Source organism: Choristoneura fumiferana, chromosome 6 (genome assembly GCF_025370935.1).
Source record: "Choristoneura fumiferana chromosome 6, NRCan_CFum_1, whole genome shotgun sequence".
In the NCBI taxonomy this organism is placed as follows: Eukaryota; Metazoa; Arthropoda; class Insecta; order Lepidoptera; family Tortricidae; genus Choristoneura; species Choristoneura fumiferana.
Genome location: NC_133477.1, coordinates 6066280 through 6092487, shown reverse-complemented (window position 1 = coordinate 6092487; position 26208 = coordinate 6066280). Strand labels below are relative to the sequence as shown.

The following is a 26208-nucleotide window of genomic DNA, read 5'->3' as shown; positions in this document are numbered from 1 at the left end:
AATTAATGTAATTACCTTGTTTCGGGCATAATTTTAAGTGCTGAATTGTTAGTTTTATTACTCTTTAGTTACTAAGCTATGTCTTTGTTTTGAAGAATAAAGATTATATCTGTCTATCTAATCTATCTAATACCTTTAAACGAGCAATTATTGTATATATGTATTGTATAGGTACCTATATTTCGGTGATCTCGGAAACGGGAACGGGATGACAAATAGATCTAGCTTGGTCTTATCTCTGGGAAAACGTTTATTAACGAGTTTTAGCCCGAGCAAAGCTCGGTCGCCCAGGTACTAGTAATTAAATTAAATGCTCGTTCATATTAATCATAAGTGACTATAGTATGTTTGTTGGTCCTTTCACGGAGCAACAGAGCCAGTCGACGTGATTTTGTGCTCGGAGATATTTTAATTGAGATATCTGAGAGTGACCTAGGCTAAGTTTAATGCCTGGAGAATATCTCATTCCTTTCGAAAACATTAGCATCGGGAACAAAAACCAAGCGCAAGCTAGTTTCTTTCATAAACTGAGACCCAAAATGTCCTCTCGACAGGCAATAGACAGCTCCGACGACGAAGCATACGTGCGCGGTAACGGGTACCCTCCCGTGGAGCAGCGGTGGTGGCTCACACGCCTCCTTATAACCATCATCACCAGCATCACTACCACCGTGAGCAGCGCTTACCGCAGCGTGGTTGGTCCAGCGCATCGATACCCTTACACGGAGAGACGTCCTGCGCAGGGTGAGTTATTATTAATCCTTTTCCAGGCATAGTGCATATAGTGACCACATAAATGCACACAAATATTCTACCTTGCTACAAGTACAATATGGTACAAAATCAGTTGAAGTCATTAAAAATTATAATTGTTTTTAAATTAAATGTCTCATAGGTAAACAACATAAAACTTTGATTCATTTTGTAGTAGCTTAGCTAAATTAGCGGGGCCTGGAAAAGGGTTAGAGGGACTTAAAGTCGCTAAACTCTTGACAAAGTGGTCGTGCTCGTCGCTTAAGGATCAGAGGGCCTACTCCGAAGTTCGTATCGTACCATCCCTCTCGCTCTCGTATTAAATAGTATAATGGTGATTTTCCACCGGCAAGGCTAGACGAGAATTGAAATTTTTATGCAATCTCGCGCGCCCGCTGCGGCCGCCGCCTTACAAATTTAAATTCTCGTCGCGCCTCGTCTCGTCTCGCCTCGCCGGTGGAAAATCACCTTAAGTGTCAGAGGGACCGCATGACACGGAACTTCGATTTTCGAATTTCGTCGTAGCCCTGCAGTAGCAAATCTTCGTGACGACCTTCTTGGGAAAGTAGTGTGAAGTGTGGTTGTTTCTTGTTTCCCATGGCCTTCCACACTTGCAGTCCGGAGTTCGTAGTTGGCAGGAGAGAGCGTCTGCTGCCCACTCTCGCAGAAACAAACAGAAAAAGACAAATAAACAAACAATAATATACAATAAACACAACACAATAATAGAGAAAAAAAAACAATTTAAGTTTTTATTTTTTTACATCAGGTCCCTTATTCGCATTTTACGACATCCACGGGAGGAGCGTCAGTTAAGCAACTATTTTTATGCTAAATGAGCGGCCTCATTGCAGTCTAGTTTATCGTCAGATAAACCGATTTGTCTAGGGAGTATGTCAGGTGAGGGTCTCTATATTTACTTTGGTAATTTTTTTTTCAGCGGGCATTCTTTCTCGGAGTGCATCGGTGGCAGCAGCGCCGTTCTACTGGATCTATACTATTATCAAAACTGTCGTTACTACTACGGTCACAACAGTCACTGAAACTGTAAGTACCCCTGAGTGATTGTCATATCAGTGTGTAACTGAATAAGGTCTTGTAAACTTTGACGTAGCTGCCATGGGGCCAATGGGGCCCTCCACAAAACGTTACACATTTAAGGAAGGGTGTGGTGATTTGTGACAAACGAAAAAAAAAACTATTTTCCTAGTAACAAATATGATTTGTCTAAAAATAACAAAATTTATGGGACGTAATTTATGAATGTCTTCCATCAACGTTTGATCGCTGCCGAACCAAAACGGTGCCTTAGGAATGATAGGTGGGGGTGGGAGCCTATTTTGTGCTAAGTCTTAAAACAAACGAAACTTTAATTCGCAGTTCTCACCGAGCGAAGCGAGCGTCAGCTCTAAACACGCAGCTCGCAGCTATCAGGAGAAGGCAACCAAGCGCCGCTGGTGGCCCTGGCTGCTTCTGCTGCTCCCTCTCCTTGGATATGGATGTAAGTAGCACCCGCTTTTCTGTCTACTTACGAAACTAACAAAAATAAGTACTTCTTGGAGTAGAGTTTCGAGAATCCAGCCCTGGCGGCACCATGACTCGACTCGATACCGGATTTAATCTCTTGAAATACAATTTAATTCAGTCAAAGTCCATATTAGATTAGTTATAATGTCTTATGAAGTTATGAGCTAGTGTTAATATATTAGTATAGTAAATTTTAGTTTTTTTTGTGGTATAAATTCCGCGTTCAACAGGGATAGATTGCCACCAAATGTTCAGCAAAAAACCCCAAGGCTGGGATGAGATAAACAGTGCTGTTATAACAACAAAAACATTTACATTCCGCTCTAAAAGGCCAGCAACGTCTGTCCTTGCACACGCACGTTATTCTATTGTAAACAGATGTATTTAACCCTTCATAAGGCCCCATTTATTGAGCATACTACCACAAAATCAAAAGCAGCTATCGAATACATGCCTGGCAAAGGATATTTTTAAAGTTAGAAGTATTTTGAATAATTACAATAAATATTGTAACTTATTACTAAAACAATAAGGTTGAATTTCCAAATCAATGCATGTGGTCGCTAAATCGCCCCTACCTTATTAAGGGTTACCACATTTAAGCGTAGCTACAAAGTATAGCTTCAACAACTCTGGTGGACATATGTGCATAAAATTTCGCACCTGTTTTTTTTATCGGAGTGTACTTGCACTTGTAGCGACAGTATACATTGGTATAGGTAGTTATCACGTAAACTCATACAGCATGATAATGAAGGTGTTACGTTTGCCTGAAGTATGATTATATTCATTAAAATCGTCAGTGATCAGTGACGTCCAACCAGTAACAGAACCAAATTCCTTTCAGCGTACTACACATACGAGAACCTGGATAGTTTCGCGATGCCCAACTTTACCGATTTCAATATAGATTTGTCAGAGTTCTCCGCTCTCACCGTACCCAAGATATCTCTGCCCAACATAACGCTGCCCACGTTCAATCTCTCTTTGCCGGACATAAACATCACTCTCCCAGACATAAGAGAGAATCTGCCAGAAGTGTCCAAAACGTACGTCGAGTACAGAGATATAGTACAGAACAGAATGACAGATGCTTCCGAGTATGTCAAAGTAGTGGCTGAGAGCTGCTTCGAAGAGCTGCGGCGGTTTTGGCGCGGCGTGCTTGGATGATAGATGCTTTCGCCTTTTGTTTCTGACATGTTTACTTCGCATTTAGGTAGCTAAGATCAAATGAACGGTTCTATGTATTAAATATACAACGTTAACATATGAAAACTGAGGGTTGTATTGAAAGAAACTGTAATTTTTTGGAATTTCCTGTAAAGGAAGTACAGGGGTGGTGATTATGGGGTGGCTAATTATTGTATAGCCCAGAGGTTCTCACACTTTTCGTCTAACGCCCACTTTGAAAATCAGTTATTTTGAAGCGCCCACCGTTTTTTTTTTTCACCTTATAAACCTCAATAACATATTAGTCTCGCCTAATGAAGGCACAAAGGTGAATATTTTTCTGGGCCTCTTACCGCCCCCCGCTTGGCCTCAAGCGCCCACTAAGGGGCGTTATCTATCGCCCACTTTGGGAAAGACTGGTAGCCGTACAAGAAATTGATCGTCATTATAAATAAAGGGTGGATGATGGATGCAATATAGTGACAAAAGCATAGGATGGCTAGGACTTTTATTAAACTTCGATTAATATTTTTGTATAAAAAATTATAGAAATTTGAGTGATGGTGATAATGTTCCGAATGATGGTGAAGTATCACTTTACGAATACGCTCCTCTTATATCTGTAGATTTAAAGAGGTTATTTTCCCTACATAGTCGATAGCCAACTATAAAAGAAAGCACTGAATTATGTACACACACACTCACAAACATCACGCCTGTATTCCCAAATGGGGTAGGCAGAGCGCACGAAACGTTACGGCTTCGGAGCCACTTTTAGCAATTTCAGGTTTAAAGTTTGGTTTATAGATAAAAAAATACGACTACTACAACAATAAAATTATCTATCTATTTTTCAATTATGTTCTCTTTTTTAAACCAATCGTAGTCATATCCATGTTACGTATACCTATCGTTTGACATGATTTTGACGTATATTGCATCCGTCATCCGCCCACTGATTATAAATAAAGGTTTCGTCCTTTGCATATCATAACATAAGCCACATTGACCGCGGCGTCTAAATACTTTGAGGCAATAAATAATATAAGTACTTATAGTTCAATGGAAATAGGTATGTTTTTTTTTTGACAGATCGCAATGTTTATTTAGTTTATTTTTTTACTTTTTTGTGGCGCTGCGGTCTACTTCAAAATCTATCAGCATTACAAGTCAGTTTGAACGAGAATTAACGAGATAAGAGATAAGTTTTATTTTAACGATAGAAATAAATAAAACTATTTCACAAATAAGCGACTTGTTCGCCCAGTGATATTTATTAAAGTAAAACATGTTTTAACCTGAATAATATTATTTATATTTGCTATTTTTTAATACTATAAGTGTACAATTTTGTACTTAACGCAATTTTAATTTCTTTGGTTACTTTTTTTGTGTACCGAATTTGGTAATTTATCTATCAACATTATAATTTAAAACAAATGAGAGTGCGTGTAAACAACCTGTGTTAGCACTTTTTTGCCTTAAAAAAATTCGGTATGAATTTTGTAAAGATTTTGTGAACATTCTCTTAATTTTTTTCTCGTTTTGTATTACTGATCCAGTAATGCATTCACCGATATCGATATTTTAGTAACCGACGAAGCGGTTTTATTTTCTTTAATTTTTACACGCACACTCATGGAGTCATACATAATTTAATTATGTATAACAATTTGTTTGTATCACAATAAAACTTGATGACAAGAAGAGTACAAATTATTTTATGCTAATAAAATAACAATTATTTAATTAATAATTATTTAATTGCTTAAATTCATAGAAATGTTATCAAATAATGCTATTTTTTTTATAAATACATTATATTACTACAGATAGTATATGCTTGTCATATTTAATGTTTAATTTCTTAATAAATACAAGATATTCTATTCATTTCAAAGTGAGAAACTGAAAGTACCTTGAAAGTAATAAATAAGCGGCCATATTTTAATTGATTATCCAGTACCTGTTCATTTAAATAAGTTTAATTTAAGAGTAATTAAGTCGGTGTAACTTATCCTTCAGTGACTAAAATTTTGCGCTAATTTTCGAAAAGACTTAACCCCTAGTCATAAATTTATGTATTTGGTTTATAAATTACATCAATATTCGCACCGTCTTTATAAAATGGAGAAAATTTTTAATAGAGTCACAATCACAAAGTCAAAAACATTATAAATTTTTAATTCAAATGCTTTACTGTAATTTTAGATTAGTTTAAGTTCTAATTTATGTTTTGGGTTGGTATCGTCACTAATTTGCGCAATTCGTATATTTATTTATCACAGTATAATAATATGTACTGTTGGGCTATTCTTTGTCATAATTATATTTTTCCTATGCAATCATGTTTTATTCCTGTCCCCACATTCTTCCCTGCGCCATTTTTTGAACCTTAAAAACGGGGAAGGATAGAGGTCAATCATCACCTTACAAAGTGGACGTACTATGTGGGACGCTACACTTTAGGTGAGTGAAAAACATTTATCTATACTTCATTTACCACTCTGTCCTTCCCTGAACGTTCCACGGTTATAAAAATATACTTCAAGCGTAGTTTTTAATGTGGGAAGGACAGAGAATCTAATCTAAACGAATATAAGACACTTGTTTTATTTTTCAGGTTACTATTATTCAGAACACATACTCCCTCAACAAGTGGTCGCTGACAACTACAAACCACCTCAAATAGTACAAGACCCTGACTTATCGAAGCGAATAGCGGCTCTAGAAGACTGGGCGTTAAACGTAGACACCCGTCTCAAGTACTTCAACCAAAAACTGTCCAAATTCGACAACCTAGAACAACAAATAGAAGAATACTCTGTAAAATATCTGCAACAAAATCTAATTCATATATTTAACATGGATGCCAACAGCGACGCTGTAGCCGCGAAGTTGAAAAGCTATTTCGATAAGTATTACGTGTCTAAAGAGCAAATGCAACAAATGAGCCAAGAGATACACGAGCGTCTGATCGCTTCCTGGAAACCAGAAATGGACGAAGACAAGATACGTGGCATCGTGCAGGAGTATTTGGCAGTGTTTGAGAAGAAGCAAATGGAAGTCATTGTGGAACGCATCAAGGAATACGTGAAGGAGGTCGAAGTGAGGCATGAAAGGGATGGAGGTGAATTCGATGTGGAAGCTGTGAGGCGTATCGTGACCGGAATGCTGGACGTTTACGACGCTGACAAGACTGGAATGGTGGATTATGCGTTGGAGTCTGCTGGTTAGTATTTTTAGTAAGATAGTAAAAAAAAACCGACGAAAAAAATCGTGATAATAATTTTCTACCAGTTTAAAGTTGGTGCCTCAGCATGAGCCAGCAGGAGATATAGAAGCCTAATAGATAGTATGTAGGTAAGGTAGAGGACTATAGAAACACTCCTTCTGGCTTGTGCTGAGGCACCAACTTCAAACTGGTAGAAGATTAATATTAGCAGCTCGTGACCTTTTAAAGGCTGACCAGGAATAAAACACGCTAACGCGAGGGCAGCACTTCTACGTTTTATATTGCAACATTCTTTACACTTACTATACGATACATATCAGTCATATTGACAACGGTGTCGATGAAGGAATATTTCCTAATACCTCAGACTTTTTTCATGAGAAATACTTTATACATTGTGAATTAATTTCCTTCCAAAGCTATGCATAATCTTCGGTATTTTAACGCACAAAAACACAAAATAACACTTAAATATACCACGCGCAAATAACGTTAAATTTTGACAGCAATAGACACATGACATTTGAATTTAGTGTTACCAGTGCAAGAAATTAGTTCTATTGGTTTTCCGCAATATGGCGAGGTTTTTTATAATTCTGGTCAGCCTTTACAAAAGATTACTTTTTTGATGCAGAGTAATGTCACTTAGACATTTTTGTAGAAAAATGACAGATGCATGACATTTTCATATTTGTAAGTGTATTCAAATAGTTAACGCACAAATACTTTCATTCATTCATTCAATCCATTCGTGCCAGCTCTTGTGAATTGATCTGTATGAGTTGGTGTTCAATAAAGAGTCATTGCATTGTATTGTATTGTCGTTATTACACCGCCGTTTCCCCTAACAGGCGGACAAGTGGTATCGACCAAATGCACGGAGCTGTACCAGATCAAGACTAAGCAGTACTCGATCCTGGGGCTGCCGGTGTGGTGGGTGTACACGTCGCCGCGGTTCGCGCTCGCGCCGGGCGCCATGCCCGCCGAGTGCTGGGCCTTCCAGGGCTTCCCCGGGTATCTCGGTAAACACCCTACTATTAAACTTTTCGACGCCAACGACTAATATACGCACCGCAGGTTCCACGCCAACGACCTATATATACGTCTATTACTTCAATGCAAAAGCAACCTTCGTTCAATTGCGTTAAGGTTCAATTTTAGGCATTGCAATATAGAAGCCTGGCGTATGGGTGATGTCTTTTGTATTTAACGTGGCGGTGACAAGGTTAATCATCATCAGATCCCGGAATTTTCGCGGCATTTTTGATCTGTCATAGTGACTTCTCGCTTATCGACTTCCGATATTCAATTTCGATATTTCGATACACAGCATGTAAAAAAATATTAAAAGTAGAGGTCAACAATACACGGTTTTATCGTTAAAGACCGATCTCATCCAATTAACTTTTGAGCAGTCGAAATTGCATTATATGCAATGCCATAAAAAAAAACAAAATTAATTCAATTTCATATTCAAAGTCTGTTTTAGTGGAAATAAGTGTTCCATTAGTGAGTGTCTTTATAAAAGATACTAGCTTGGTATTCGGTTATCGCGCGCTGTTCCCTCGGGAACTGTGCATTTTTCCAGGATAAAAAGTAGCCTATGCCTATGTCTCTAATGCCAAAAATCACGTCGATCCGTCGCTCCGTTACGGCTTGAAAGACGGACAAACACAAACTTACTTTCGCATTTATAATATTAGTATGGATTACGATTATTATTTTACGATAATGTTATTATCGATATCATTTCTTTAGGTAGATTCGATAAGTGAGAAGTCACTACGACAGATCAAAAATGGCGCGAAAATTCCGGGCTCTGAATATTAGTATGGATGTATTTGTTGAGTTAACATAAAGGAAGTAGTTTTTAGCAAGGGGTTATTCTTTGGTCAATACTTTAAAATTTACTGGTAAAGGTAGAGGACAATGTTTCCTGCTCGCTCCTTCGAAAGTGTCTTTGTTTTTCCAGTGGTCCGTACGTACGCCATCGTGGAAGTGACTGGGTTTTCACTGGAACACATGTCGCGGCTGCTCGCCGTTGACGGGAAGATCGAGTCGGCTCCCAAAAACTTTTCCGTATATGTAAGTACATCCGAAGTAAAAGAAAACCATCGACAAAGGTTGATTCGGACGCTACTTTGCGGAGGTCCGTATCAATCATGGCCTACCAATCCCTACAAGCTATATTTAATACAAAAAAACAGCAATAGATGGCACTACTATTAACATTTGTAAATTATAAAATGTGAATAAGCCGAATTAAGTACAAATATTAAGATTCAAATAAAGACTAGCATATTTTATAAACACAACTTCACATCAACCTTAATTCAACTCCTTAATTTGAAGATAAGAAACACCATAAAAATAATAAATTGAGAATACGAAAGTTTAGGCTACATGTGGCTACATTTCAGCTATGAGGCTTTCGTAGTGTTTTGCAATTGTGACGCTAGATGGCGAATAACCGGAATGCGCTTGCTGGGCTTGCCCCGCGCTTGCTCACATTCGTCGAAACTATTTGAGAGAAACATGCCATTCTCTTCTACTGACGTAAATAAGACAGAGACATCATGCGTATATCTAGTCGTCTAGGCTCAGTTGGTGAGCTTGTTGGTTGTTGTCAGTGTACCGTATCCTTAGTGTCTCACTAGATGGCAATACATATCGTGTTATTTGTGTTCTCACTGGTGCCATCTATTGGAAAATCGAAGGAAAGAAAAATAGCCAGTATTAGGGTGATACCATTTGCTTGTACTAGGTGGTGTCTCTGTTATATATGTACTCGTGGTATCAATGAACTTCAATGTGGTTCTGATCCAGTACAGACGGAATTGCATTCCAACTGCAACGTAACCTCAACCGCCGACTGCCAATCGCAGCCCGCGTCCAGTTTGCGTACAGTTGTACCGACTGCAATAAATACATCAATACCATGGCACAATCGACCTAGTCCCAAACTATGCAAAGCTTGTAGTATGGGTACAGTCAGCAACGAAACTTGCCGAACAAAATAACGTTACAAAAGATACTAGACACATGAATTGTACATAAGTTACTGAACAAACAAAATTCCATTTACATTATTAATTTCCAAAAGTAGCTATACAGAATATTTTCAAGTGGCCGGATATTATATTTTCAAAAGTGGATGGACATTTAACTTCCAAAAGTTGCTGGACGTAGTAACGTCTAAACGTGATTCGTTGGATCATGATTGGCCCAATTTTCGAATTTAGACTGATGGCAATCACCGAAAAAAGTGCAGCACTGTCATATTTTATAATACACTTGTCTCTTTCATTTTGGTCGTGACATCATTGACATGTCATTTGTTTCTGCCAGCCTCTCGCTTCTTACATACTTATATAGATAAACACATTCTTAAATACATATTAAACTTCCAAGGCTCGAAATTAAATACAGTGTAATCCGTTTAGTACGATTTCGCATTTAAGATTTAACATGTAAGTATAGGCATATGTTTGGTTTTAATAGGAGCCACCATGAAACTGAAAGTACATCCGTTCGTTTAGTACGGCGTCCGGTTAGTACGACGTAATATCACCGGTCCCTTGGCCGTCGTTATAACCGAATTCTACTGTATACGAATTTCTGCCCCGACTGCGGATCGAATCCGGGACCTCAAGCTTCATAGTCGGGTTCTGCAACCACTTGGTGACCCGGTCGTCAATGTAGTCGTGCAATGGAACTGCAATGAACAATGTATATGTAGTCGCCATTTGGAATACAGTTGTTCAATAAAGAGTCGTTGTATTATAATGTTTATCTACACCCATATCATAAGTCCTATATAATGCGTTCAACTAACCTAACCAATAAAAAGTTGAAACCCCCGCTTTGTCACTTCAAAGTTTAATATCTCAAAAATGGCTGAACCGATTTTGATAAAATATGTCTAAGAACCATCGCTAGAAAACATGCTTGGCTGCGCCTCGTTTCATAAAACCGCACTCGTATTTTAAGGTCCCCTATTACGTAATAGTTGCACAAACTACTATTTTTTTTTTTCAGGGTCTGCACGGCGAAATGGACCCTGAACCTCATCTATTCGGTGACTACATGTATGACGCTAACGGCACTGCTATCCAGTACTTTCCAGTCAAGTACCCAAAGACTACCGACATTGGCGGCGTTTCGTATCCAGTGGCCTATGACATGCTGGAGCTTCGCGTCGAAAGCAACCACGGGAATCCCACCTACACATGCGTGTACAGGTCGGTAAACCAACTAAAGTTTGTGTGGCTGTATGTATGTTTGTTGTTGTTTTTATCACACCATAAACTTTGTTTTGTTTTTTTTTTTCAATAATATTATTAAAACAGACAGACAGGACAGGTTGGTTGGCTCGGCCAACATGCAGCCAAGTTGATCACTATTTAACATGCTCGACCGTGTAATCTAAGCTCAATCCGCGAACTATCTGTTTTTTAGTTTTGCATTCATATGACTGAATTGTCATCATTTTCCAGACTATAATCCACCAAAACATTATTACAGTTAACTAAATCGCATCTTTAAAATTAAACTGAAACAATTCGAAATATTCACATTTCCATAATAAACTTTAATTAAAACACAATCTGGTTGAATTTTAAAATGAGAAAATTTCGAATTATTTCAGTTTAATTTTAAAGGTACGAATGTTGGTCATCGTTCATCCACCATTGCCTCTCATATTTCGTTTTCTAGAATTTTTTACCATAAAACCTACGAACAAATAATAAGTCCATAAAACGGCAAAACCTATACTAGTCACTGGCAAAATTGTCCTCCAATGAACAGCCATATTATTATTTAAAAAAAAGTTCAGTGATGTCGGCGATGCGGGAGGAAAAAGCGGTTTGTTTGCTATAATAATCTATGTTAGTTCGTATGTTATCAATCAGCTACCTGCCAATAAGTCCCGTCAAAATGGATTCAGTCGTTACGGAGATTACCCGGAACGAACAGTCAGACAAAAATAAAAAAAAACGATGCTTTCATTTTATTTATTTATATTTATATGCATTGGCGAGTGATGTCAAACTGTATTTTATTGTATTATGAAATAATTGAATTGCACGTGAGTGTACAGTAGTAGTTTGACAGTATACTTATTGATCTGGTTTTCCAGCTTAAAATTAAATTATTATTATTAGAGCTGTCTTTGAATCATTAGTTAATCGTGTCAAATACCCTTTTCTAACAGTTTATTATAGAAAAAACTCTATCTCAACAATGTTATGTTTTAGGTTCCGTGTCCATGGCAACCCCCTCAATGATATCCGCATGGCTACAGAAGACAGCATACGCGAAAGTGAGACGTAGCATTTGCTAAAGCTGTGGGGATCGGACAAGTACAAGAAGGAATTGATATGTCAAATGAATTTATGAATTCGAATAATGTGTGTATAAGTGGACAAATGTGTGGTGTTAATTTCAAAAATCGTTCATGGAATTGTGTTTTATGTTCAATTATTGGATAGTGATCATTCCTAGAGTGAATCTTTTAAATCGTGTGGTCGAGTTCCCTTTCCTGGTGATTTAAGATGCGTTCACAACTTTGAGCTAATATTATAGTTCACTTCGTTATACGGAATGGATGGACATGTCGTTAATGTGATTGCATCCTTATGAGATGAAGGTCCAAAGTACAAATCATGTTTGTTAACTATTGTGACTTAAAATTATGTGCTTATTAAGTGTTATGTAGAAAACAAAGTGTCTATGTTGTGTCTATAAATAATCTCTTTTTACAATTTAAATACCGCACAATGCCGTTTTATACGCTTAGTTCTGAATTGTTTTATGTATGTTTATGTAAGTTTTTTATTTGTAGATCTATTTTAAGTTATTGATAAAATAAGGTTTTACTCTAATTTGTAATGATTTAGAAACGTTTAGGCTTATTTAATCTGGAAATAGGTTTAGTGAAGGAGCTAGTCCAGTTAGATGTTAATAAATTTTATGCCAACATAGAGCTAAGTGTTTCCAATTCACTCAATTTGTCTCAATATTTAGCATAGAGAAACTCCACGTACGCTGATATCCGCGATAACCCACGGTGGGCAATAAAGTAGGATAAAATTAGCTCTTAAGTCTAATTAGAGAAACTTGAAACATATTTATGTAAGGTTGTCATCGAAAGTCGGTGCGAGTTCAAGTTTCACATTAACATATTAAAATACCGTTTTATTAACGTCTGTCATCTAATTAAAATAAAACGAAGTTCGCGCCGTTTGCACGCACATCATTTGAACACGTATTTATTACTGCTTCGAATGTTTCAATAATTACACCGCAACCTTTTTTGTTTTGTATAATCGTAGTGAGAATGAATGTGTGGCTGGAGTTAACACACTTTAAAGCTTACAACTTGCGTTTGATGCCAAGTTACCCATTTCTAACAATATTACTTTAATATTCAACAATCAGCAAAATCAAAAAAACTATCAGTCCAAATTTTTGCATGAATTTGAAATAAACAAGATGACATAATAACTGACTCGATAACAAATAAGTTTTTTGTTAAAAGTTATATTGTCATGGAATAGACAGAAATATAACCTTTTATATAATATAATAGATTTACAGCTAACAAATATACGAAGTTGAAGTAACAAATAAGCTTTTCATTAGCATTCGCGGAATCATTACTGTTTCATTTTAAATTAGGTCTTTAGAGAGCCCTATAACTTCATTACCACTTGGCAAATAATTACTCCACTCAAACCCTTTTAAGCTACTAATGTGCCTTAAAACTAACCACAGATTTAGTAATTGGTAGGTAAATAACATAACTGATGACATATTGTGTAGTGTGCGGTTTGTTTACTATGGACTGAACTATAACAATAACTGTGAGATCAGCAGCTATTTATGTTTATGCAAGTTTCATATACTAACGGCTTCCTAAACAATTTACACCGTGTTTACACCTTTTGACGCTTGTAATAAAGTCCACGCATATTTATTTGTAATTACTAACGTGTTTGTAATATAACTTTAAAACAATTACGTGGAAATATTTGTGATGTTCGGAATAAAGTTTTACTGAAATTCTGTTTTTTTCTCTTTGCTGCGTTTCTAGAAATATCCTAATGAATCAAAGGTCCTAATGAATCTAATACCTAACCTTAATATCCTACCTTTAAACGAGCAATTATTGAATATATATATATATAATAAGGGAAAGGGACCAGTACAAAAATATACTTATCTGAATAGGTTCGCCTTAACGTTCTTGTTAATGGTCTTATGTGTGCTTATGTTCTTCTCTCACAGGTTCGTACATTTGACACAGACTGTACCCCTTGTTCACGCGATTGGACAAAGAATGGATTCCCGATCTTGCTTAGAAAATCAATCAAAATTAAAGCAAGGCCGCACTGCGGCTAAACCGCCGCGGTTTTTAACCGCGTGACTTGGTTAATGAAGTAAAACTAAAAGCCGCTAGTGCGGCCGCTTGCATTAGTTTACTTGATTCACAAAATCACGCGGCGGTTTAGCCGTAGTGCGGCCTAGGCCTTAGCCAGATTTCTAACTACATAATCAAAGCAGTCTGCTCTGATAAGTCTGGGTCTATCCTATTCTAATTGAAGAATTAGTAGGTAGGTTTATTAGTATCTTCGTAGGTTTATATAGTCAGCGCAATAAGTAATTAATGGGAAAACGAGCAAGTGCGTGTCGGTCGGGCCACTCTCTGTGTAGGATCCCGTACTATTACTTGGCAAATATAAAAATATTGAATACTTTCCTCTAACAAAAATTAGCACTACAAGGGTAATTAATATTTCGCAAATGGATTCCTAAATCGAAAAATGGTCTTAGCAAACATGATTTTAAAAGACCTATGAAACTATACCCCAATCTACAGTTTGGTCGAGGAAGGAAAACATCAAAAAAAAAACATGTTATAGCGTAGCGTTAATGGTACAAGGATGACCTGCATTGAGATTTTTCAAGAATGCTTGCGTTCACGTGGGAGGGTTAGAGTAAAGCAAGAGTAGTCTATTTTTAGGGAGCAACATCCAAGTGCAGCGTGTTCGTTTAGCACGGTGGCACGAAGCTATTAATCTATTTTTGTACGTAGGTCAATGTCGAGCGTTGCACTCACGGTACAGTCACCAGCAGTAATATCTGCCACAGCAGAGCGTGCAAAAATATCTGACACGTCCTTCTGGCCCTAGAAATTCGTATCACATATTTATGCACGCTTGTTGCGTCAGATATTGGTGCTGGTGACTGTACATCTCGGATTATATGTATACCTAGTGTCATCCACGAAGACACGTGATTTTGACAAAATTAGACATTAATGACACTGTAATAAGAACCACGGCACGCGTCATCGTGAATGACTAATGTATCCAACTATATAGCAGACTAATTCAACGAGGTAAATAGAAAGTCAGGTATAATTTTTCAACTTTTTTTCGTGTATTTTCATTATTTTTTATAATTTATAAATGACCTAGTAAGAAAGTAGTCTTATCCGTTTCAGCACATACAATCATCATTCATGAGATTACAAAAGATCCTTTGGCGAGTGCAGTACCGAGGCCGGCGGTCGGGGCGCGTCCGCGGCGCCGCGCTCCGTCCTGCCGTCACTATTACGATTTAATTACAATAATATCTTACGTACAATTAAATTAACGGAGATTACAAGCCTGAGTTGAGCAGCCGGCCGCGAGCCCGGCCGGGCCGCGGGCTTCTGGCGCGCTCCAACTTAGAAGCACTTCCTGTGCACGATCGAGGGGCCGGACTCATCGTATTCCTGTTTCGAGATCCACATCTGCTGGAAGGTAGAGAGGGAGGCGAGGATCGACCCACCGATCCATACGGAGTACTTCCTCTCTGGGGGCGCAATAATCTTAATCTTCATCGTGGAAGGAGCCAGGGCGGTGATCTCCTTCTGCATGCGGTCGGCGATGCCAGGGTACATGGTGGTACCACCAGACAGGACAGTGTTGGCGTACAGGTCCTTACGGATGTCGACATCGCACTTCATGATCGAGTTGTAAGTGGTCTCGTGAATGCCGCAAGCTTCCATACCCAAGAACGAGGGCTGGAAGAGAGCCTCAGGGCAACGGAACCTCTCGTTGCCGATGGTGATGACCTGACCGTCGGGAAGCTCGTAGGACTTCTCGAGCGAGCTGCTGGAGGCGGCGGTGGCCATCTCCTGCTCGAAGTCGAGGGCGACGTAGCAGAGCTTCTCCTTGATGTCGCGCACGATCTCACGCTCGGCCGTGGTGGTGAACGAGTAGCCGCGCTCGGTGAGGATCTTCATCAGGTAGTCAGTGAGGTCGCGACCGGCCAAGTCCAGACGCAGGATGGCGTGGGGCAGAGCGTAGCCCTCATAGATGGGCACCGTGTGGGAGACACCGTCGCCGGAGTCCAGCACGATACCGGTGGTACGACCGGACGCGTACAGGGACAGCACGGCTTGGATGGCGACGTACATGGCGGGCGTGTTGAAGGTCTCGAACATGATCTGTGTCATCTTCTCTCTGGAAAAGATAAAGGCGTTACGTTAGCACTCCGGGCGGATGACAACAACAACTGGCGCGAGTAGAGATGAACGAGGCTACAGGAGGCGAAGTCAAGGTTAAAATGCTTACCTGTTGGCCTTGGGGTTAAGGGGAGCCTCTGTGAGCAGCACGGGGTGCTCCTCGGGCGCCACACGCAGCTCATTGTAGAAGGTGTGATGCCAGATCTTCTCCATATCGTCCCAGTTGGTGACGATGCCGTGCTCGATGGGGTATTTGAGGGTGAGGATGCCTCTCTTGCTCTGGGCCTCGTCGCCGACGTACGAGTCCTTCTGTCCCATGCCGACCATCACTCCCTGATGGCGGGGCCTGCCCACGATCGAGGGGAACACGGCGCGGGGCGCGTCGTCACCGGCGAAACCGGCTTTGCACATGCCGGAGCCATTGTCCACTACCAACGCAGCAACTTCCTCGTCGCACATTGTGAATTAGTCTGGAAAAAGAAACATCTATAAGCATACGAAAGATGAAACCAGTTATGTAGGTAGACACAAATCTTTCACTCGAATAAGAAAGCTCTCATTCATAAAACTAGAAACTTCGTACACTAGACAACTATATATTGAGTGCAGTAGTGGGCAGAGGCATACGAAGCCTTATCGGGGCACTAAGTGGGCGATGTCGAACGAACTGAAACCAAATAAGGTTCGGTCTATGGGCCAGGCGTGAACGTGGCGCTGACGCGGCTTGACCGCGTTGCAAATGTGCTCTCGCAAACAGCGCGAGACTGCACCGGATATTTTAGAATAGTATTAAAGTTAAAGACTCGGAAACACTGTCTGGATCCACGACCACGCCCTACCGCAACCGGCACCAGCCCTCAGCCCTTGAATGTGTCACTGACCCGCACGCACTACACTCAATCCATGCACCACGTCACTATTCGTCACACAATATTTAGTCGTATCGTATCGACTTACTTTTAATTTAATAGTCCTATTATAAATAAAATAAATTAATTTGCTATTGCACAGCCTCGGTATGCTGCACAACGCCTCAGCTCGAGCTCACTTAGTGGAATGTCGGCGAGCGAGGCACGCGGGGTATATAAATGAAAGTGGTTATCGGGGCGCCCCTTCCCGCGCCGCCGCGAGCTCTCCACCAATCGCACAATACGTGAGTTTTCGTGACCATATATGGTATTGCCGCTGCAGGGAGCCTGCGCGCTGCGGCCGCAACGGAGACCCCCCGCGGCCCGCGCGCTGATAGCCAGCCGATGTTGATAACGAGCAGATTTCAAACCGACTACACATTGCACACACGACCAAGCCAAAGGACGGGACTACGGGAGGGCTAGTTCCCAAACAGCACACATGCTCTTAATTACTTGCATCTTTCAAATCTTATCTATTAAATAACGGTCTCGACTGTCTTGGCTCCGTTCCAAAAATCTCATTCAGTTCGAATCAGACGGTGGAGCAGACGAAAAACATCGTTAGCACGGGATAAACATACCTAGGTACTTACCTACGTCACTTTCATACGATAGTAAACAGAGCTACGGTAGTGACATTTTTAATCACTCACGCCTTTTACTTTACACAATCCAATTAGATCAATAGTAAAAACAAAAACCGTTTTACCAAAGCCTGATAGAAACTTAGGTATCTCTACACGTACTTATGTTTTAAAACTTAACAGTTCCTCTGAATACAAAGCAATAAATAATCATGACTTACCAAGAAAAGTAGCAGCGCACAAAGAACAATACTACAGCAATCGCCGATCCGTGAGAAATGCCGGCCGGTTTCTTTCTGTCTGTCGCGCTGTGGAGGTCGATTTGCTTCACTACGCCGGCGCTGTGCCTATAATGGACTTTCCCAACAGACCTCTGCTTGGTGCTAAACTAATCCAATATTCCTAATAAATATGCCGCAGTAGCGGATAAAACGACCTACTAAATGCAAGCAATGACAATCCCTAGTGACAAATGTCAGTCAATTGTTCGGAATTTATAATTAGAACAACAAAACGTTTCAAGACCACCGATAAAATTATGGACTCGCCTGACCTCCCCACTCGCCGCAACAGACGGCTTTACCATATATGGGCATAGAGAAAATCCTGAGTCGTGATTGGTCCGTGCCAGCAAGCAACGGTCGCAATACAGACACCGCGCACACAAGTAAAGGATCAATCTTGTGTTAGTATTTGTGCTGCGAAATACTGCGACCGAGCAACAATCATCCATCAGCAGGCCTAATACAAAACTCGAAACTGGAAGTTCGTGTCATGCGGTCCCTCTGACATATACTATTTAATACGAGAGCGAGAGGGACGGTACGATACGAACTTCGAGTTTAGCCCTGTTGGATTGGATGATATTGGTTGGACAGTGGCAACATGTTTGAATATTTTGAACGTTAGATAAGTTAAGCACGTAATAAATAATAAGCAGACGGCGTCATTATCATTTAGCTATATGCTCAAACAATTGACAAAAATACCATAAAATTAAATACCATCGTTCGTAATACTGTCGTGGACTGGACAGTCGTGTCGCGTGAGTCCATTAATCACTCAAATAGTTTTAGACTAGTTCTTAATTAATTCAGTGTCATAAATCAATTTGTCATACCTAAAATTGAAAATTAATGCACCAAACAAATCAAAGTATTTCACTACACCGCGGCACCGGTCCGAATTAGAGAAACTTAGTATGATAAATATTTATTATGATGATGGAATAGGAGAGTAGCGTCATAAGTATAAAAGTAGAAAATTTTAATCAATTCACTAGAAAATGTTGGTGATTACATACACGTAACTTTCGTTTACATTTTTATTTATGGGCAGGTACCTTTAAGAATTAAGAACTGAACAGACCGTTTTAACAAAATAAATACTATGTACATACCTAAGTATGTACCTACTTCTAATTAATTATGTTACTTCGGATTGGAACAGTTATTTTAGTTTAGGAAAACTTAGTAAAACGTCATAACCGAAAACAGCATTTTTAATTTAAGGAGCAAAGAGAAATCAAGAAGTGATATGATAACATAAAATAATTTACTTAAATCTTTAGATTACATAAAGCACGCGTCAAAATTTTCTTTAAATAATATTTTTTTCGCGGATTTCGGAACAACGATTTTGATGAACTTTACTATATGGGGGATGGGGAAAACAATCTATCTAGATTGGTTTTATCTCTGCGAAAACACGTTTTTTTTTCGAGTTTTAGCAAAAAAAGCTCCGAGCTAAGTTCAGCCAGGTACCTACCTACCTATTAAAACTACCTACCTACTTGATGAGCATATGAATGAAGCATATCGCATAGTTTAGAGACATTTTAATTTTATTAGGTTCGTTAATTATGGATTAAAAAACAATACATAGGTACCGAAAAAAGGTCATCAGGGTGTATGGGGCAGTATGGGCTGAACACAAAAATGTTGAGTATGTTTAAAATAATTAACTTCTAATTACGAAAGAAAGATAACGTTAATGGCTTAGATTTAGTAATGCTGTTTAGTGTTAATTGTAGTGGGAAAATATATTTCTAACATACCTATATATATATTTTTTTTTTCATTATAATGTGTCGTACATTATAATTTAAGTAAGTACTTTTTGTCTCCTTTCTGCAGTAAGTACCAGAAATTGATGTTCTATTAACTTTTAATACATATTTATATAATTTAAATATTTACATAATTAATTTGTGGTAAATAAGTTATCGCTGCGGTAACGTAAAACTATAGAGGTACTTAGTAAAAGAATAAGAATAAAAAGAAAAAGTTAAGTAGGTAAATTTATTTGCGTTCTGTTCTACATAAGTAATAATTTATTTTGAAGGTAATGTTATGGAAAAGCTTTTTTAAAATATCACCAGCCACTAAACAAACAAACTAAATGCGACGTTAATTGTTAAATGTTTCGGTACTTAATTCATTTGTCTTGCCACTGCGTGCCTGCCTGAGTCACCGTGCATGCGTACTACGCCGATGAGTAACACTACGAGTTGGTCGCACTTCATTACATGCCGATTATTCAACGCTTCCTAGTATTTAAACAGCAGTATTGGAATATAAAAAGTTTACTTTTTTAGTCATCTAAAGATGATGTTGACGCAAAAAAAAGGTGTTATCCATTTTATCCTGAATTCTTTTGAAGCTTGATTCAAATTTAATCACTTCCTAAAATTTGATAACGTTATTTTTTTCTGCATTGTGTTCTGATACGAATTGCGGATATTATGAGATTACGTACCTACATAGGTATATGTCATAATTCGATAATAAAACAAAATAGCTTAAAATGTGTTATTTGATTTGACTCATTTCCGTTTCAAAACCGACTTTAAAAAGGATAATGTTGTGTGAAATCATCCGTACAACATGACTATATTTAGTGTTATTTTCCTCACATAGTGATTCAGTGAAGGAAATTAAACTTTATGTACAGAATTTAAATCGACTTGTAGCTCAATTGTATTCTAGTCAAGTCTTCGAAATCATTGGGATACAAGAACGTATACCTACTTATGTATGTACCAAGTTATTTACTCATAGTGTTCTTGAACTACCTCATGAGTCATTACTCTAGGTATCTGTAGAACCTTGGACATAAACATAAGTTGACAAATATGTTCATGAACCACTAAAATTCGTTTTTGGCCATCATGGTGTAGGTGGATGGTTTGCACAAAACAGTATTGTTTAACATGTTTCTAAAATTTGGCAGGAAAACCAACAGTGACATTAAAATCTCTTGGTCGGGCAAACAGATGTGACCCCTATTTAGGACACATGATAAAAATATAAAAGGGCTCTGACAAAGGACTGACAGGGAGCCTTTTTTGCTGATTAACCTGTTTCCTTTCATAATATATCATTCATGGACAGCGATCCCTTCATAGAAAATTAATTAAGAAAGTTAATTTAGATTTTTAATTGAAAATCCTGAAAATAAATATATGTATGTAGGTACATACATAGTTTCATATTAAAAAGAGTTTTAGGCAAGTATTTCCCACTCAAATAATCGATAAGAAACGATAAATCATAGCTTCAAAGCCTACTTCAAATATCATCAATCTATAGTCCCATCCTAACTTGAAAAACACTCCTAACTAAAAAATCTAAAATTAAATGCTATACACACACACACCCACACAATGTCATACAAAAATTTACAAAATGCACTGCAAAAGTACTGCAATATAGTATACCTAGGGTCATTTATCTTTGATTTGCGATTGTTATAGGTATTTAAAATAATATCTTGTTGGAAGACAATACGGCATAGATTTCAGTGTGGCTGGTGGAACGCATGTCTAGTCGAGCAGACGCACTGTGGGGGATAAGGGGGGAGAGGGGAATCGATCGTGCGCAGCGGCGCGCCCTTGACCCTCGTATCGCCATGCAGCTGGGGTGGTGTGGTTGGTTTGTTCTACTGCTTTTTCTCACTAAAGACATCTATGGGAATACTTAGATTATTTTAAAAATATTTGGTTTTAAGTTCCTTTTAGAAAGAAGGTACTTTTAATGTTAAATTGTGACTTCAGTCTTGTCTGGGAATCTGATAAACTTTTCCTATAACGATGGCATTTGTTCTAGATTCGAATAGATCTTCCAAAGAATTCATTTCAAATAATTCATCTTCCAAATAGCTAATGAAGATGACTAATCTAATAAAGCTTCCGGCTGAGTCATCGGGGTCTGACTGGTTATAAGTTTTTAGCTCCTCAACAAACATACTTCTCTCAGCTGACATGCTTTGTTTCCTATTTGACTTAAGACGTTTTGCTAGCAACGTAAGCGCATATTGAATCGCAATAAATCGGAGTCAGAATCTACTCCAGAAATAACTACGTGTCTGTGACGTCACGCACGCATCAGACGGAACCACTCGTGGGTGTGTCCGTGATCTAATTATATTAGGCATGGTATTTCATTAACACCGGAATAGGTCAAGACATTCATGGTTTTTAGGTCAGTCCGCCCGGAAACAGACCACTATTTTAATTTAACATGAATCTTTCCCACGATACGTCACTTAACTAGACATAGATATCGTGTCGTTGAACCAAAGAACGAAGCGTTTCAACTTTTAAGGAGACAAATTTTATCACGATAGGATGTAACATTATAATGGTTAACGAGAAGTGCTTTACTGACATTTAAAATAGATAAGAATATAGTACCTACTGTAATAGCTCTATTAATAAGGGCAAAATTACCTCACCCCTCAACCGGTAGTTTCCATTAGTAATATTAAACATATCGAGAACACGAACTTTCATTGCATTTTGAAATACGAAATAAGCGATTCGTGAAATTTAATAATCGATTAACTTTGAGTTTGAAATATATTTATTGCTCCGTAGAAAACTTGCAAGTGGTTAAGAAACTATATCATACGGTGTAAGTACATACAGAGGTTCTTAACACCTTATCTCAGGTGTGCTACTTTCCTTTACCTTGTGGCAGCTTATGTTAGTAGCTCCGGTTAAATATATATATATATATATAGGTAGAAGTCATCTTTCTTGTGTTTTCTGACTCATTGCGGCCAAACATTCCGTACAGACTGTCATAATATTTTAACCTAAGTGTACAGTTTCATTTATTATCCATATAAATAAGAATGAAAATGCTTCTTTATACCGGTATATAAATATCTTTTATTACAAATGTTTGGGTTAGTCACGTAACAATAAATAAAAATCTTTGTCAAAAACGTGAGCGAAAATGCTTCGCTGATTTTACGTAATATGCATATTACGATACCTTACAACCTATTTAAATACTGAACTTAAATAAAGATCACAAGCGTAATTTGAGCCGCCCATTCTGGGTCACGGTGTAGGGCATCATAACTTAGGAACAGTCTTACTAGGCGTTTAGAAGCACTTCCTGTGGACGATGGAGGGGCCGGACTCATCGTACTCCTGTTTGGAGATCCACATCTGCTGGAAGGTGGAGAGGGAAGCAAGGATTGATCCTCCGATCCATACGGAGTACTTCCTCTCTGGAGGTGCGATGATCTTGATCTTCATCGTGGAAGGAGCCAGGGCGGTGATCTCCTTCTGCATGCGGTCAGCAATGCCAGGGTACATGGTGGTACCACCGGACAGGACAGTGTTGGCGTACAGGTCCTTACGGATGTCGACGTCACACTTCATGATCGAGTTGTAAGTGGTCTCGTGAATGCCGTTAGCTTCCATTCCCAAGAATGAGGGCTGGAAGAGAGCCTCAGGGCAACGGAACCTCTCGTTGCCGATGGTGATGACCTGACCGTCGGGAAGCTCGTAGGACTTCTCGAGCGAGCTGCTGGAGGCGGCGGTGGCCATCTCCTGCTCGAAGTCGAGGGCGACGTAGCAGAGCTTCTCCTTGATGTCGCGCACGATCTCACGCTCGGCCGTGGTGGTGAACGAGTAGCCGCGCTCGGTGAGGATCTTCATCAGGTAGTCAGTGAGGTCGCGACCGGCCAAGTCCAGACGCAGGATGGCGTGGGGCAGAGCGTAGCCCTCGTAGATGGGCACCGTGTGGGAGACACCGTCGCCGGAGTCAAGCACGATACCGGTGGTACGACCGGACGCGTACAGGGACAGCACGGCTTGGATGGCGACGTACATGGCGGGCGTGTTGAAGGTCTCGAACATGATCTGTGTCATCTTCTCTCTGGAAAAGATAAAGGCGTTATGTTAGCACTCCGGGCGGATGACAACAACAACTGGCGCGAGTAGAGATGAACGAGGCTACAGGAGGCGAAGTCAAGGTTAAAATGCTTACCTGTTGGCCTTGGGGTTAAGGGGAGCCTCTGTGAGCAGCACGGGGTGCTCCTCGGGCGCCACACGCAGCTCATTGTAGAAGGTGTGATGCCAGATCTTCTCCATATCGTCCCAGTTGGTGACGATGCCGTGCTCGATGGGGTATTTGAGGGTGAGGATGCCTCTCTTGCTCTGGGCCTCGTCGCCGACGTACGAGTCCTTCTGTCCCATGCCAACCATCACTCCCTGATGGCGAGGCCTGCCCACGATCGAGGGGAACACGGCGCGGGGCGCGTCGTCACCGGCGAAACCCGCCTTGCACATGCCGGAGCCATTGTCCACTACCAACGCAGCAACTTCTTCGTCGCACATTTTGAATTAGGCTAAAAAAGAAGAAGTTGAACTTTTAGATACAGTAAGGAAGGAGAACACTTTCGATTTCGACCGCGCCTATAACCGTAGAATGTACGAGTACCATCTGATATTACGTTACCTAATACTTATATTTATAGGTGGTCTTATAATGTGCATATCTAGTTAGTAACAATTTATCAGTCACGTATCGTTATCTTACGGCTGGAGTACTCGGAAAATGTTTCCATAATCTCTCGCTTGCGCTCGCCCGATCAGATAAGACTGCAGATTTAGGTTGAAAATGTATAGTTATGTAACAGTTCACTATTCAAATATGTTTAATAAATAAATATATATATAGTTTCCTTCTGCATCATCATCTCTTGATGATTTCAACAGCTGACTTACTTAATACCACGGAAACCAAATCAGTGAAGTTACTTTAGATCTCAAATTAATAATAGAACAAGAAAAATAAAATAATGATAAAAAAAACTTAAAACGGCAAATTTATTATAAAAACACCAAAATTTTAACCAAAGAACCTACTTAAAATAGAAAGAATAGAAAATTATAACTGAAATCACAAACGCCCTTTTGACGACTGAATATTAGATAACGATCCAAATAACCGCATCACTTGTTACATAACTGATACAACCTACTTTACTTTAATATGTATATATCCTAGGTATTTCACTCAACACACAACAAGATTAAATAACCGAAATTATTTGAATCAACGCAAAACTTATGAAAACCTACTCAGAAATAAAATGACTTACTTTTAATTTAATAAATAAAGTAAAGTACGACCGCTGCCTTGCAAGCACTCCACGCAAAATGAGCTCGGCGCGCGAGGCTTTACCATATAAAACGCTGCTTATCAGAAATTAACACTATCAACAACATTTAATTTCCACCAATGGGTGACTAGCTCAATTTTCGTGACCATATATGGTAACGCAGGCTAAGGCATATTCACATACCAGAGTTGATAGTGCCTTGATAAGAGCGAGATTGTAACTTCTTATCACTGTGATAAAGTTCCAGTAACTTACGTGGCTTGGGATTAGAACGCGCCAACCTACCTTTACAGTTTGTCATCTATCTCAAAATAATGAAATAAACTATAAAATGCTCGGTTTCATTGACGCACGGTTAGGGTTACAAACAAGGTCATACATTAAGTTTCTACTAAGAAACATAATTATATATTTATACTTTATTCCGTTCATTGTTCCTTTTTTTTATTATTGCCCTGTCATCACCTCACTGAGCTTCTGTGCGTATGTTTTTGCATCTCGGTAGTCGGTATAAAGTTGCGACCGATACCGAATCTCAAATTAATTTGACAGCTGGAGATAGGTGAAAGAAAATCAACCTGTACTGTATTACCTGGACACACTGCTTTAGAATACTTTTTCAAAGCACCTTTTTTACTATCCCTGTATAAGTAGTAATGCCACTGCTGGGTAAAGGCCTCTCCTCTTGACCTCCTTCAACTCCCGGTCTCGCAGAATGTCAGGTCAACCCCTAGTATACGCGTCTAAATCATCGCGCCTTCTTCTAATTGTATACCAACTAGAAAAGATAATTAATTATTAAATTAATTTAATTTTATTAATTAACCAATAAGTAGGTATTCTCCAAAAATTTAACCATTTCTACGTACAAACTTAGATGGTGGCGCCACTGTAATAGTGCTAAGCTTATGTGTTTTGATAAAATCTCAAACAAATAATTCAATTCAAATAAATGTTTATTAATATTCTCCTCAGTCTCTTCCGCTCAGTCTTTTCAGTATTTTTTTAACATTGAATTTTATAGACCCCAATTTTGTATCTTTTGGACTTACTACAATTTTCCATTCTGCGTACTTACCCCACGCGTTC

General features: G+C 39.0%; 3 protein-coding genes across 4 annotated transcripts in view; 1 reads left to right on the top strand and 2 right to left on the bottom strand.

Moving 5' to 3' along the window:
• Positions 1-13750, top strand: part of LOC141428915 (klaroid protein-like) — a 31020-nt gene extending 17270 nt beyond the window's left edge. Inside the window, exons 6-13 of the mRNA XM_074088978.1 lie at positions 555-744; positions 1694-1800; positions 2134-2254; positions 6074-6682; positions 7537-7707; positions 8658-8770; positions 10724-10926; positions 11944-13750. Of these exons, the coding sequence (XP_073945079.1) occupies positions 555-744; positions 1694-1800; positions 2134-2254; positions 6074-6682; positions 7537-7707; positions 8658-8770; positions 10724-10926; positions 11944-12019 (1590 nt within the window). The 3' untranslated portion in view covers positions 12020-13750. The remainder of the gene's footprint in view (positions 1-554; positions 745-1693; positions 1801-2133; positions 2255-6073; positions 6683-7536; positions 7708-8657; positions 8771-10723; positions 10927-11943) is intronic.
• A 1358-nt stretch (positions 13751-15108) lies between these two features.
• On the bottom strand, positions 15109-18196 carry LOC141428919 (actin-5C). Of its 2 annotated transcripts, none has more exons than XM_074088982.1 (3): positions 17919-18196; positions 16312-16672; positions 15109-16200 (listed from the first exon to the last, which is right to left on the bottom strand). In XM_074088982.1, the coding sequence occupies exons 2-3, from the start codon at positions 16659-16661 to the stop codon at positions 15420-15422; spliced, it is 1131 nt and encodes a 376-aa protein (XP_073945083.1). In that variant the 5' UTR covers positions 16662-16672; positions 17919-18196; the 3' UTR covers positions 15109-15419. The 2 variants fall into 2 exon arrangements, with proteins under 2 accessions (XP_073945083.1, XP_073945082.1); XM_074088981.1 differs by lacking the exon at positions 17919-18196 and adding an exon at positions 17160-17268.
• A 4647-nt stretch (positions 18197-22843) lies between these two features.
• Positions 22844-25200, bottom strand: LOC141428920 (actin, cytoplasmic A3a). Its single transcript, XM_074088983.1, has 3 exons — positions 25099-25200; positions 23982-24342; positions 22844-23870 (listed from the first exon to the last, which is right to left on the bottom strand). Exons 2-3 carry the CDS (start codon positions 24329-24331, stop codon positions 23090-23092), a joined length of 1131 nt encoding a protein of 376 aa, XP_073945084.1. The 5' UTR covers positions 24332-24342; positions 25099-25200; the 3' UTR covers positions 22844-23089.
• Positions 25201-26208: the final 1008 nt, after the last annotated feature.

Excerpts from the sequence above, each read along its gene's own strand:
- LOC141428919 (XM_074088982.1), bottom strand. The coding sequence starts at position 16,661 with ATGTGCGACGAGGAAGTTGCTGCGTTGGTAGTGGACAATGGCTCCGGC. Across the intron at positions 16,201-16,311 it reads CTTAACCCCAAGGCCAACAG|AGAGAAGATGACACAGATCA; the intron begins GTAAGCATTTTA and ends TATCTTTTCCAG.
- LOC141428920 (XM_074088983.1), bottom strand. The coding sequence starts at position 24,331 with ATGTGCGACGAAGAAGTTGCTGCGTTGGTAGTGGACAATGGCTCCGGC. Across the intron at positions 23,871-23,981 it reads CTTAACCCCAAGGCCAACAG|AGAGAAGATGACACAGATCA; the intron begins GTAAGCATTTTA and ends TATCTTTTCCAG.